At 37.1% G+C, this 14,937-nt stretch overlaps 1 protein-coding gene across 2 annotated transcripts in view; it reads right to left on the bottom strand.

Annotated features, from left to right (window-relative positions):
• The window catches only part of pcsk5b (proprotein convertase subtilisin/kexin type 5b), a 118,781-nt gene that overhangs the window by 82,595 nt on the left and 21,249 nt on the right, over nucleotides 1-14,937 (bottom strand). For both annotated transcript variants that reach the window (XM_089119395.1, XM_039680388.2), the window contains exons 6-8: nucleotides 4,361-4,449; nucleotides 1,769-1,941; nucleotides 906-1,118 (exon numbers count right to left, since the gene is read on the bottom strand). In XM_089119395.1, the coding sequence (XP_088975521.1) occupies nucleotides 906-1,118; nucleotides 1,769-1,941; nucleotides 4,361-4,449 (475 nt within the window). The remainder of the gene's footprint in view (nucleotides 1-905; nucleotides 1,119-1,768; nucleotides 1,942-4,360; nucleotides 4,450-14,937) is intronic.

The raw sequence follows: 14,937 nt of genomic DNA, 5'->3' as shown, positions 1-14,937 counted from the left end.
GAATGCGGTTCAGTTCTAGAAACATGGTGACTTTGACCCTTGTGCTGCATTAGATTTTTAACACCGTTGAGTGCATTAAGGACCAAAAATGGCCACATATTAAACATTGCCTAAAATATTATATATTATTATTATTTTCCACTTTTACCAAGTTAAATCTTTTAATCAGCATCAGTCCTCATCATAACTACCAAAAATGTATTCAATTTCAGGATTTTAACCCTTTAATTACCAGTTTTGTTTGCGAAACCATCGATTTGTATAAGAGGAAAAAACACAAAAGTTCAATTATTTTCAATAAACTAAATGCAAAGAGAAAACTTTAGATTTGGATTATCACAGTCCCACTTTGCAAAAAATCCCACTTAGCGCGTTAGAGACCAAAAATGGCCACCTATTAAACATTTCCTATTTGCCTAAAATAAGGTGCATTTCCACCCATAGGGAATAAATATGTAGTGACGTCATCTGGTGGAATACACTATATAATGCAAATATAATGCTTTTGCTTCAAAATGAATGGATGTTTGTGCAAAAATCATGTTTCATGTATTACTGACAGCCTCAGATTTAAACAACGTTTTAATGGGTTTCAATGGGCCATTTTTGGTCTTTATGGTGCTGAGTGTTACTATTTGATCTACACAGTGTGTGTTATACATATTTTGCAAAATGGGATCACATTTTTTACATGTATCCAAAAAGTCACAATTTTGCCAAATTTCATACCATTTGCATTAAAACAGCCAAAATGGTCAAAGAAATTAAACTGCAAAAGACCAAAAATGTCCCTAATGCAGCATAAGGGTTAAAGCTAATCCAGCAGCATGCATGTTTTCTAAAAAAGCAGGTCTACTCCGTGCATAAGATCTAGTTACAGTTTATGCATTATTTAGGTAACTTACGATTTTACGGTCGTAATTCTCTCCACTACTGTAGGTGGTGGTGAGGGTTGAGGAACACTCTTCCAGATACCAGGGCTTGCGGCCGCTCTCAGCCGTGCTGCTGATGGATATCGTGTAGATGCTGTTGGTGTAGCCGTCACATGAGCAGTGATCTCGACTCCGACCACCATTTCCTGATGCCCAAACAAAGATCGAGCCCCGTCCCTTCCTGCCCTGTGAGCAAAAACCATAAGTGAACGTATTGCGTTAAATGTGAAAATGCCGCCATTTAAAAAAAAAAAAGGATTATTTACAGTACAGTACACCTATTACAGCAAAATGCATCAGGAACAATCTGGACTTTATGCTTAAGAGAACAATGGTTCAATCAAGTTTTTTTTTTTAACTATATTCAAAACTTTTAATTTTAGTAAACAACAACAATATTGGTTATACTACCAAAAAATGTATTTGAAATGTCCATTGAATTCAAATAATGGGATCAGGAAGATATAATCTTCAGGCATTAATAACCCCCAGCCCAGTCTGAGACCTGTATTATTGACACCAGTATTGTTTATGAGTCTCGCACACCTGAAACATGCCTAAACCATTTTAAACACACCTTTGGCACAGGATACATGCCAATTACTGACTATGACTCATGACTCGGGGAAGATCACATCCTAAAGTTCACTGCCGTAGCAGGTGGTAGGGTGTGACAAGGAAAGAAAAACACCCTAGGTGGGCCAGACTGCTGAAGAGACGTGACTGATGACCTGAAAATTACACTACCTGATTTATGAACTCCACACCATATGGAAAAAGACACTTTTCATATGAACTTTAAGCGAACTTTATGTATATGCCGTGATTGTTTTTACCAGTCTGATGCCGTTTTCAAAGGCCTGTCTGGCGAGGGCAGCGGGCCCGTCCACGGTTTTGCCATCATCATCTGGACCCCAGCTGGCACTGTAAATATCTATGTGTTGAGGGTGTAGACTCAGTGATTTGGCCTCTACCATGTCTGTCACATCTCCGTCCAACATGCGGACACCTGCAGGACAAGCCAAAAGTTAACCTTATACAAAACACTGAAGATCATTGACACTTTTTCTCAGCAATGATGCATTAAATTGCTCAGAAGTTACAGTTATTGTGAACTTTCTATTTATTAAAGAAGCATGAAAAAACAGATCATAAAATATGAATTAGCACTGATAAAAAAGAAGATAATTGTTTTTCCTGTAGATCTGATCAAATAGTGAGCACATTGTGTATAAAATTAAATTGAAAAAAATCTTAAAAACCCCAAACTTTTTAACAGTAATAAGTTTATAAAAGCTGTAATATTTTTAAATGGACTTAATGTTAAAAGTTGTCAGAATGGTTTTAAATGGTCTTAATGTTAAAAGTTGTCAGATTATATGTGCATAACCTCATTGGCGGAGCTGTAAAATTGATTTAAAGTTCCAACTTTGAAAAAATTAAAAAGAGCCTAAATTAATTTTGTTGACTTCAACAAACCAAATATTATTAATATTCTATATTGATACTCCATTATCATTGAATACATCAAAATGTATTGATATATAAACATAATTTAACATACATGTATGCTAAATAGGTCATTGTGTCAACAAACCACAAAACTCAGGGTCGGATCAGCAAGTAAACAAATGCTCGTGTCTGACTTCATACTCGGTCAGTCTGCCGTTTCCTCTTTCTCTGTTCCTCTGACAATGCTTTCCTAGGATTCTGCATCTTATGGCACGTTTCCATTCCCAGTACCAGCTCGACTCGACACGGCTCGCTTTTTGTTCCATTTTCCATTGCAGACAGTCCCGGCACAAATAGTACCCGGTCATCATAGCGACGCCTTTCGTTCCTCGTTGCCCTATCAATCTCTCGCAGGATCCTCTCTTCGGCCACCAAACAAAGGAAAGTCTGCACCTCCTCGTTTGACCACAGCATATTCTTCCGAGTTGCCATAATAATAGTAGGGTAACGCTTCCTTTTACAGTACAGTACTTACAGTATACTTACAGTGTACTTACCTAGAAAGTACTGGCTAATATAAGGTAAGTACATGGAACAGGGGTAGGTTTAGGGGTAGGTTCAGGGTTAGTACTAGTTATTACCCAGTAATTGTAGTTACTAAAATAAGCACATAGTATTTACATTGGTAACTGGACTGTAAAAGGAAGCGTTACCAATAGTAGTTTGTTTAGTAACTATCTCTGGCAAAACTATTTAAAAATAGCGGGGTCATTCTGGATACTCCATCTTGCGCGTGTGATGATGACGCAGGAGACGGCCACCATTCACCCCGAAAGAAGTCATATAAACATTTCAATAATGCTTTTCAGTTAAGCTTAAAAAAATGCATAAAATGCCTTTACACCAATATACTACTGTTGATTTTCCTTGTATATTTACCTTATAACGCACTTTGAGAAGCTTCCTTCTATAGAAAATAAAGTTATTATTAATTACAGACAGCAGCAGGTATTTATAGGCTTCTGTCATTTTAAGACCTAATGCAAGATCCAATATAATGATGTGATTTCTAACTCAATTAGTGCGTTTACATAATGGGATTTTGGCAATATTGCAATTAAACGTTACCTCTATCAAACTAATGTGATTAAGCTCCTAATTATAGAACCATATTCACATTAAACATGTTTAAACCTTAAAGGGTTAGTTCACCCAAAAATGAAAATTATGTCATTAATGTCTCGCCCTCATGTCGTTCCAAGCCCGTAAGACCTCCATTCATCTTCGGAACACAGTTTAAGATATTTTACATTTAATCCGAGATTTTTCTGTCCCTCCTTTGAAAATGTATGTACGATATACTGTCCTTGTCCCAAAAGGAAATAAAGACATCAAAGTAGTCCATGTGACATCAGTGGGTTAGTTAGAAACTCTCGAAACTAAATCTAAAATATCTTAAACTGTGTCTTACGGGCTTGGAACGACATGAGGGCGAGTCATTAATGAAATCATTTTCATTTTTGCGTGAACTAACCCTTTAAATCGCATTATTAATGACAAACGCATAAAACACTGCATTTATGAGCATACTTGGGCATTTTGACCATTTTTTCTGTACGTGTCCATTCAAGCGCAAGGAGATGAGAAAGAGGAATCAATTCTGTGTTCGCGAGCTATCTGAAACATGCCTCTCTGTGTGTGTGGCTTTGAGTACCGAATCGAGTTCAGTTGACCTCTTCTTGCGCTAGAATGATAAAAATCACTCTATAATAGTTCAACTTTGCAATTAATCCACGAATCACATGGGACCTGGTCCGTACGGATGACATATCAACTATGATTCATTTAACCCTAAACTATTCACATATTGATTTTGTGTTATTTCATAGATTTGGTGACGTTTTTGTGCGAGAACGAAAAAAGGCAGAATTCCCAGGTACAGTAGTGGGTCTAAATCAGACATCAGCTACACTCACCCCCAATCTTGGCATTGTAAGCAATGCCCACCGTGCAGTGGGAGTTGTTGGCGGACGCTGCTACTTCACCAGCGCACCTCGTGCCATGCCTGAAAAGAACATATAAGATATTAGTGTTAGTATCACACTCGCACACACATTCACTAACTGCAAAAAACTAAAACTGGAGACCCTTACGCAAGCACAGGCACTGTTGCTGACCTATTACACACACTCGCTACAGAAGGAACGCAAAAGTGGACAGGAAACCGAAGAGAGAGACTGAAACAGCTGGGCTGAAACTAAACATGTGTTTCCACAGCCAGCAAAGCTAAAACACAGTGGCTAAATATTTGAGATATTGAAGGAAAACATTTGAGCGGTTCCTCTGCTTCAGACGCAACGTGGATACATTCCTGACCCAAACTAAACCCACATAAATCTAACACAAATCATCAGCAAAAAAATGCACTAAAACCTCCACTAAAGACAAAGACAGACAGAGCGAGAGAGAGATTCGGCTATGGAACCTCCAGCAGTGAACAGCTGCATAGAAAAACTCACGCTACCATGGTAACCACACTCTCCAATCTAAGCAATTTAAAAAAAAAAAAGAAAACAAAAAGAAAAAGAAACAAAGATTGTAAAGATCCACAGCAGCACCAGATTCTGGGATGATACCAGGGTTCGGTCTCCATCGCAACCATAAACATTTACAAGGTCAAAAGGTCAAAAGGCCAGAGGAACTCCCAGGTGGTCTGTGTGCTTGATCCCAATGCCAATCCAATGACTCCCGACTAAATCTATTTCAATGATTATCTAATTCTGATGTAGATCATATCTGACATTTAATAGGAAAATAATCTGTAAGAAAATCCCCAAAGAATGACCACTTCTCTTCATTTTACACTATTTTTCAAAGTTTGGGGGTCGGTAAGATGTCGAATGTTTTTGAAAAGTCGTCTCTTGTGCTCATTAAGGCTGCAAAAATTTTATCAAAAATACAAAACAACAGTAATATTGTGAAATATTTTTACAACTTAAACTAAAGTAACTGTTTTCAATGTTAAAATGTAATTTACTCGTGTGATGTTAAAGCTGAATTTTCCAGCATTACTCCAGTCTTCTGTCACATGAATCTTCAGAAATCATTCTGATAATCAATATCAAAAAACAGTAAACATTTTTTTTGTGGCAACCATGATACATTTCTTTTTCGGGATTATTTTACAATTAAAAAGATCAAAAAAAGAACAGCATTTATTTAAATCAAAAATCTTTTGTAACAGTATAAATGTATCTGTTGCATTTGATCAATTTAGGGCTTCCTTGCTGAATAAAATAAATAATTTCTATATTTATAAAAAAGAAAAAAAACTTTTGAATGGTAGTGTATAAAGACATCAAAAAACACAATGATGGATTTTAGATCCTCTATACACTAACTACAGGACACTTACAAAATTAAGTATAACATATAGAAAACAAATATAATTCACAGGGATGAGCCATGTATGTTGATCGTTGAATAAAATGTTCTCTAGAATTAAACTTCCTCCTCTCCCCCTGTATTATAAATACCAACTGCCTGCAAAATTGCAATAGGAAATAGCAAATCATGGTTTATGCCTGTAATGTAAACTAAAGGCTATTGGCAAAAAAAACAAAAAAAAAAAACTTCAATACATTTCGGCCCAAATGTATGTTTCCATCGTGTCAGCTATACATAATGTGTATCCTTGCATTACTTTAAAAGCCTCAGTACTCAGGGGAGCCAGGTATCCAGCTGTAATGGCTCGTTTCCACTGAGTGGTACGGTACGGTACAGTTCGGTACGCAATTATTTGCGTTTCCACTGTCAAAAGTTGTGAATGGTACCAAAAAGCCGTACCGTAACACTTTTTGGGTACCCTTCCGTTGGGGTACCTAGCACAGTGAAAGGGTACTAAAAAGGTACCTCGGAATCATTCACCTGAGTCGGACTTTGCGATCGCTACTTGGTATTGAGAAACGCCTAATGTCAGCGCTTGTTTCTTGTGACAAACATGACGAGAAGCAAGAACAAGATCTGCAGTCTGTCATCCATTGCAGTTTACTATGTCGCTTTCTTCACGCGAAAATGACGTCGATCGCTTCTTTCCAGCAAACACCACGCCTACTGTTGTTGGCGGTGGAAACGCAAGCCGGATCATGGTGTACCGACCCGACCCGTGTACTGTACCGTACCGTACCCTCAGTGGAAACGAGCCATAAATGTCAACAGTTTCACTAACTTTAACTACCTTGCTATCTTAAACTAACTCTGTTTCAGTAAATTTCACTTACAGAAAAAATAAATCTCTCTCAAACAGTTTTTTGAACAAGCTGTGACTATTATTATTATTACAAACCCAATTCCATAAAAGTTGGGACACTGTACAAATTGTGAATAAAAACAGAATGCAATGATGTGGAAGTTTTGAATTGCCATGCCAAATATTGGCTCCTTTTGGATTTCATGAGAGCTACAAATTCCAAAAAAGTTGGGACAGGTAGCAATAAGAAAAATTAAATGTACATATAAGGAACTGCTGGAGGACCAATTTGCAACTTATTAGGTCAATTGGCAACATGATTGGGTATAAAAAGAGCCTCTCAGAGTGGCAGTGTCTCTCAGAAGTCAAGATGAGCAGAGGATCACCAATTCCCCCAATGCTGAGGCAAAAAATAGTGGAGCAATATCAGAAAGGAGTTTCTCAGAGAAAAATTGCAAAGAGTTTGAAGTTATCATCATCAACAGTGCATAATATCATCCAAAGATTCAGAGAATCTGGAACAATCTCTGTGCATAAGGGTCAAGGCCGGAAAACCATACTGAATGCCCGTGATCTTCGGGCCCTTAGACGGCACTGCATCACACACAGGAATGCTACTGTAATGGAAATCACAACATGGGCTCAAGAATACTTCCAGAAAACATTGTCAGTGGACACAATCCACCGTGCCATTCACCGTTGCCGGCTAAAACTCTATAGGTCAAAAAAGAAGCCATATCTAAACGGGAACCAGAAGCGCAGACGTGTTCTCTGGGCCAAGGCTCATTTAAAGTGGACTCTAGCAAAGTGGAAAACTGTTCTGTGGTCAGACGAATCAAAATTTGAAGTTCTTTTTGGAAAACTGGGACGCCATGTCATCCGGACTAAAGAGGACAAGGACAACCCAAGTTGTTATCAGCGCTCAGTTCAGAAGCCTGCATCTCTGATGGTATGGGGTTGCATGAGTGCGTGTGGCATGGGCAGCTTACACATCTGGAAAGGCACCATCAATGCTGAAAGGTATATCCAAGTTCTAGAACAACATATGCTCCCATCCAGACATCGTCTCTTTCAGGGAAGACCTTGTATTCTCCAACAAGACAATGCCAAACCACATACTGCATCAATTACAACATCATGGCTGCGTAGAAGAAGGATCCGGGTACTGAAATGGCCAGCCTGCAGTCCAGATCTTTCACCCATAGAAAACATTTGGCGCATCATAAAGAGGAAGATGCAACAAAGAAGACCTAAGACAGTTAAGCAGCTAGAAGCCTTTATTAGACAAGAATGGGACAACATTCCTATTCCTAAACTTGAGCAACTTGTCTCCTCAGTCCCCAGACGTTTGCAGACTGTTATTAAAAGAAGAGGGGATGCCACACAGTGGTAAAAATGGCCTTGTCCCAACTTTTTTGAGATGTGTTGATGCCATGAAATTTAAATCAACTTATTTTTCCCTTAAAATTATGCATTTTCTCAGTTTAAACATTTGATATGTCATCTATGTTGTATTCTAAATATAATATTGAAATTTGAAACTTCCACATCATTGCATTCTGTTTTTATTCACAATTTGTACAGTGTCCCAACTTTTATGGAATTGGGTTTGTATTATTTGTAATTAAACATTTGAAATTTAGGGGGATTTATTAGACTTATTAGGATTTATTTAAGTACATCAAAAAATGTATTCTATAAATGTTTCTATCAATACATTATCTTTTTATTAAAAACTGCATCCACCTCAATCAAACAAATTATTTAAATGCACATTATTCAATATCCCAAAATTCACACGAAAATTCACATGTTGATTATTTGTTGGTTTTTAAATGTCATGCCAGCATCTTTAGCAGTTTTCATGCTGAAAACCAAAGTTTTTCCTTAAAAATAAATTAAAATTTAAATATTACAAACCAATCAAATATGTATATGGGAGACTTTTTCCTGTTAGTATGTAGATGGAACAAGCCAACAAGGCCAATGTTGCTCTGCCAATACAATATTTGACCTGAAAAATAAAGCTGCCAAAAAGAGACACCATTTATGCCAACTACGGGATCTCTTTTTGATAACTTCCAGTTGGAGCAGGCCATATCTGTGGCAATGCGTGTTGCAGTAGCGCTGTCATATCTGCCTATATTTTAACATGTTAAACAGCCTATAAAACGCTCTCACGCATTTATTTTTATTTTTTTACCATTTTGGGAGGCTAAAATTTACATATATGTGGAATGCGTCTCAAACCACCTCCAAAAGCATTTCAGAGCATATTTAGACCTAGTCTTTTCACAATTTAGTCATCGATCAGAGAAAACGCATAAAGTGACAAGGCGTAAAAAGGCGCTTTATTAGATTAGAGCGTCTTAAAGTAAATATTGTTTTATTACATTTGTTTATAAAATTTCTTTTACATTAACTGTATCTGAAAAAAGTTTCTTATCTCTAAAAGAGGGAATGCGCGTGACGTCACCGTCGGCTGGAGTGCCTGCAGTTACTCACAGTGAGTGGCAAAATGACTGAGCGGCTGTATTTGTTTTCAGCGTGAATGCTGCGAAAAACAAACACAACACACATAAAGTGGGAAAGAGCTTTGCGATTGACTGTAAAACTAGATTTGACAAAAAAAAAAAAAAAAAAAAAAAAAATCGGAGGTATATTTTTTACAAACTGCTATAGAAAGAGGAGCAAATGGATCGCTGCAATTCACAGAAACAACTGGACTCCAGTCAGCGAAAGGTGGATTTGCAGTTTTTTTTTGTGTCAATATGCTGAATTTAGGTGTAAAACCATACCCATATATTTTGTATTGTTGTATACATTAAAAACTCATCAATTAAATATTTATCATTGCATATTCTGAATTATTGGATGTTTTTTTTAATAAACATTGACCAAAAAATAAAAATAAAGTTTTAGGACTGGACGATATGATATATATATATATATATATATATATATATATAGGCTATATATATATATATATATATATATATATAGCCTATATATATATAGGCTATATATATATATATATATAGGCTATATATATATATATATATATATATATATATATATAGGCTATATATATATATATTTTTATATATATATATATATATATATATATATATATATATATATATATATAAAACACTGATATAAGTGATCACCCGGATTTAGACCTACCTACAGTATATTGTTATATAAAGCGTTCACAGGCAAAATTGCTTTATGTTTAGGTCTATATTATTTTTATTTCCCCGGTGTCGAAATCAGGCATAAATAAACATAAATGTCAGGCAACACGATTCCTGGCTGCATGTCAATATCCATGGATCACTGGATCTTTAGTAAGTTGTAAGGAACACTATATTGAGTCCAACATTTAGTTTAAATTGATAAAATTGTTCGTTTTAGTAGCATTTTCGCTAGCCTGACTTCGTCATACTCATTTTCTATTGAAAATTATTCCATAGGGCTTTGATTATCAGGCGTCTTAACCGAACGAGGAAAAAAAAAACCTCTGCACTCAATTGGATAGTCGGACAGACCTACAACCAATCAGAGCAACGCAGCAAGTCAAATACTTTGCATAGCATAGCTGTCAACAACAGAAGAACTTAATTATTTTAGAAGTAAAATAACGAGTGTTGCTTCTTTCACTTGGTCCTTCATCAGTGCGACCAAAGGAGAGACCACAACGACCACAGGCTTTTCATTACGTCCCATATTCTTAACTTAAGGCGCTTTTCCACTGCATAGTACGGTACGGTTCGGTACGGCTCACTTGTGGTGGTTTTCCAATGTATGGTAGGGTACAGAACGGTTCGCTTCAGGTCGCTTTAAATGGTACCTGGTCTGTTGAGGTTCCAAGCGTACCGTACCGGTACTTAAATGTGACGTGAAACACTGCAGATCACTGATTGGTCAGACAGAATCGTCATTCCCTGCGTCACTACTAGCGTCATTGGATTTGCGACACGAGACACTTTTTTAGCAGTATTTTTGTTTTGCTGCCATCAGCCTCATTTTAAACACATTTTTCCATCTAGCAGTTAAAAACAACCACATACCGAGAATCAGGAACACCATCCCCTCGATAGTCTCCATTGTTCCTGTGTTGTGGGTTTGAAAATGTGGCGCTTTTAAGATGATGTCATGGCAGTAGAGGCGCGCGCAAATAACGATCAGTCCCACACACTTTGAAGGGGTACTACTGCGGTGGAAACGCAAAGCGATCCGAACTGTTCCGCGCCGAGTCGAAGCGTACTGAGCCGAACCGTACCGTACTATGCAGTGGAAAAGCGCCAATGGTGTACCGACCCGACCCGTGTACTGTACCGTACCCTCAGTGGAAACGAGCCATAAATGTCAACAGTTTCACTAACTTTAACTACCTTGCTATCTTAAACTAACTCTGTTTCAGTGAATTTCACTTACAGAAAAAATAAATCTCTCTCAAACAGTTTTTTTGAACAATCCGTGTTTAAGCCACTACTAAAGCTGTGACTCTTATTATTATTTGTAATTAAACATTGGAAATTTAGGGGGATTTATTAGACTTATTAGGATTTATTTAAGTACATCAAAAAATTTATTCTATAAATGTTTCTATCAATACATTATCTTTTTATTAAAAACTGCATCCAACTCAATCAAACAAATTATTTAAATGCACATTATTCAATATCCCAAAATTCACACGAAACTTCACACGTTGATTATTTGTTTGTTTTTAAATGTCATGCCAGCATCTTTAGCTGTTTTCATGCTGAAAACCAAAGTTTTTCCTTAAAAATAAATTAAAATTTAAATATTACAATCCAATCAAATATGTACAGGGGTTGGACAAAAAAACTGAAACACCTGGTTTTACTACACAATAATTTGTTAGAATGGTGAGGGCCTCATTTTGCATCCAAATACAGCACCAATTGACAGATAGAAGTCCTTTACAGTGACCAGAGGGATTATGAGCCGTTCCTCTTCCAGAACAGTGTCCAGGTCACTATATGATGCTGGTGGACTCGCTCCTCCAAAACACCTCAATAATATTCAGATCTGGTGACTGTCAGACCATGGGAGATGTTCAACGTCACTTTCATCTTCATCAAACCCTTCTGTCACAAGTCTTGCTGTGTGTGTTGGTGCATGATCATGCTTATACACGGTTTGAGCATCAGGTGCTCATGATCCTCCAGAAGGGTTTGGTAGTCCTCGGCAGTGTCGTGTCCATCAAATACAATCAGGATTGTCATGATATTGGAGCTCAAACCATCACTGACCCACCCGTGCTTCACTCTGAAGATTGGCCGCCAGGCATATAGATGTGAAACCTCCAACATTGGCCAGTGTTTCAGTTTCATTGTCCAACCCCTGTATATGGGAGACTTTTTCCTGTTAGTATATATGCAGTATGTAGATGAAACAAGGCCATTGTTGCTCTGCCAAGACAATATTTGACCTGAAAAATAAAGCTGCCAAAAAGAGACACCATTTATGCCAACTACGGGATCTCTTTTTGATAACTTCCAGTTGCAGCAGGCCATATCTGTGGTAATGCGTGTTGCAGTAGCGCTGTCATATCTGCCTATATTTTAACATGTTAAACAGCCTATAAAACGCTCTCACGCATTTATTTTTATTTTTTTACCATTTTGGGAGGCTAAAATTTACATATGTGGAATGCGTCTCAAACCACCTCCAAAAGCATTTCAGAGCATATTTAGACCTGGTCTTTTCACAATTTAGTCATCGATCAGAGAAAATGCATAAAGTGACAAGGTGTAAAAAGGCGCTTTATTAGATTAGAGCGTCTTAAAGTAAATATTGTTTTATTACATTTGTTTATAAAATTTCTTTTACATTAACTGTATCTGAAAAAAGTTTCTTATCTCTAAAAGAGGGAATGCGCGTGACGTCACCGTCGGCCGGAGTGCCTGCAGTTACTCACAGTGAGTGGCAAAATGACTGAGCGGCTGTATTTGTTTTCAGCGTGAATGCTGCGAAAAACAAACACAACACACATAAAGTGGGAAAGAGCTTTGCGATTGACTGTACAACTAGATTTGACACAAAAAAAAATGGGAGGTATATTTTTTACAAACTGCTATAAAAAGAGGAGCAAATAGATCACTGCAATTCACAGAAACAACTGGACTCCAGTCAGCGAAAGGTGGATTTGCAGTTGTTTTTGTGTCAATATGCTAAATTTAGGTGTAAAACCATATATATTTTGTATTGTTATATACATTAACAACTCATCAATTAAATATTTATCATTGCATATTCTGCATTATTGGATGTTTCTTTAATAAACATTGACCAAAAAATAAAAATAAAGTTTTAGGGCTGGACGATATGACATAGGCTATATATATATATATATATAACACTGATATAAGTGATCACCCGGATTTAGACCTACCTACAGTATATTGTTATATAAAGCGTTCACAGGCAAAATTGCTTTATGTTTAGGTCTAAATTGTTTTTATTTCCCCGGTGTCGAAATCAGGCATAAATAAACATAAATGTCAGGCAACACGATTTCTGGCTGTATGTCAATATCCATGGATCACTGGATCTTTAGTAAGTTGTAAGGAACACTATATTGAGTCCAACATTTAGTTTAAATTGATAACATTGTTCGTTTTAGTAGCATTTTCGCTAGCCTGACTTCGTCATACTCATTTTCTATTGAGAAAATTAGTCTGAGACCATTCCATAGGGCTTTGATTATCAGGCGTGTCTTAACCCGAACGAGGAAGAAAAAAAAAACTCTGCACTCAATTGGATAGTCGGACAGACCTACAACCAATCAGAGCAACGCAGTAAGTCAAATACTTTGCATAGCATAGTTGTCAACAACAGAAGAACTTAATTATTTTAGAAGTAAAATAACGAGTGTTGCTTCTTTCACTTGGTCCTTCATCAGTGCGACCAAAGGAGAAACCACAACGACCACAGGCTTTTCATTACGTCCCATCTTCTTAACTTAGCGACCGTCAAAGCTGATAAGTTACACTTTTGCCTTTTTCTGTTTGTCTATTAAGCAGATAAGGAACTCCCGCACACCATCATTACTTGCACTTTTGAGAATTAGTCTGTGCCACAATCGGACGACCTAAAGGGTCAATAGCCGCGTTTCCACTGCCGGGCCAGGGCCGGGCCGTGCTAGTGCGTGCCAGGGCCAGTCGCGTTTCCACTGTCACTTCCGGGGCTTGATCGGGGCTTCCTCAGGGCCAACGGCCAGGATTTCTGGCCCGTCGAATACCTTGGGCCAGAGGGGGCCAGCTCGGGCTAGAGGCGTGCTCAAGGTAAAAGGCGGAGTTTATCGGTGTTATGGAACGTTATGATCTGAAGCAAGATGCACATAGGGGTGTCCATGTTTAACCGATTGACCGTTTAAAATTGCATAACATTTTAATTTGAACTGTAGGCCTACAATATATAGGCTATATATAGCTACATATCGACGAATTTTCAGATATTTGTTTGATTTTTTGCCCCTTAAACATTTAAAATATTTGACAAATTAATATGAAAAAAATATATATTTTACTGGTTTTCTGAGGCCAAATTAGAACCTGGAAATTATATTTTCCCTGCAGTGATTTATAGGCTATAATAAATGTGTCTGATAATAAAATAATATAAAATAACGAGGCATTAATTGTTTATTAATAAACTATTGTTTTCTAAATGATTTTCGGCTAAAAACATATCTCCATCTCCGGATGCACATTTAGAGAGAAATTAAGCTACATAAACATAGAAGATATTGGCTTTCGATTCGAATTTGTTCGTTTTAAATTGGACATTTAAATGTCCAATATAAAACGAACAAATTCGAATGCGGTGGCTGTTTCAGGTCTCGCGCTTCAGTTCACGGAGATCATGAAGCGCGCCTTGATTAATTGTTAAAGCACAACGTTTTCTTGTTATAAATAAATTTATTTGCGAATAATGTATTATTATTTTCTGTATGACCAGAAATTAAAGAGTATTTTAAGTTGTTTCCACTGAAAGAAATGCAATGAAACTGTTCACATGGGCGTCTCGCAGCCATCAGTGCGTGCTCCACACACACTGGATATGCGCTGATATTTGTCAAAAATATTGTGTTTATTTGTGCTCTGTTCCTTTTTTGGATAAAGGCGTCTTCTACATATGCAGCCTAATAAAATGTTACAATAATGATGATGATGGTTATTATTATTATTATTTGCAGACACGGAGTTTTTGTGAAATGGACGTTTATTTGCTTATTTTCAATTGGCAATTTCAGTTTGAAGGGATGGA

This window comes from Pimephales promelas, chromosome 14, assembly GCF_988280905.1.
Source record: "Pimephales promelas chromosome 14, fPimPro1.hap1.1, whole genome shotgun sequence".
Taxonomy (NCBI): domain Eukaryota; kingdom Metazoa; phylum Chordata; class Actinopteri; order Cypriniformes; family Leuciscidae; genus Pimephales; species Pimephales promelas.
The sequence above is the reverse complement of the archived record's forward strand: the minus strand, read 5'-3'. Positions and strand labels throughout refer to the sequence as shown.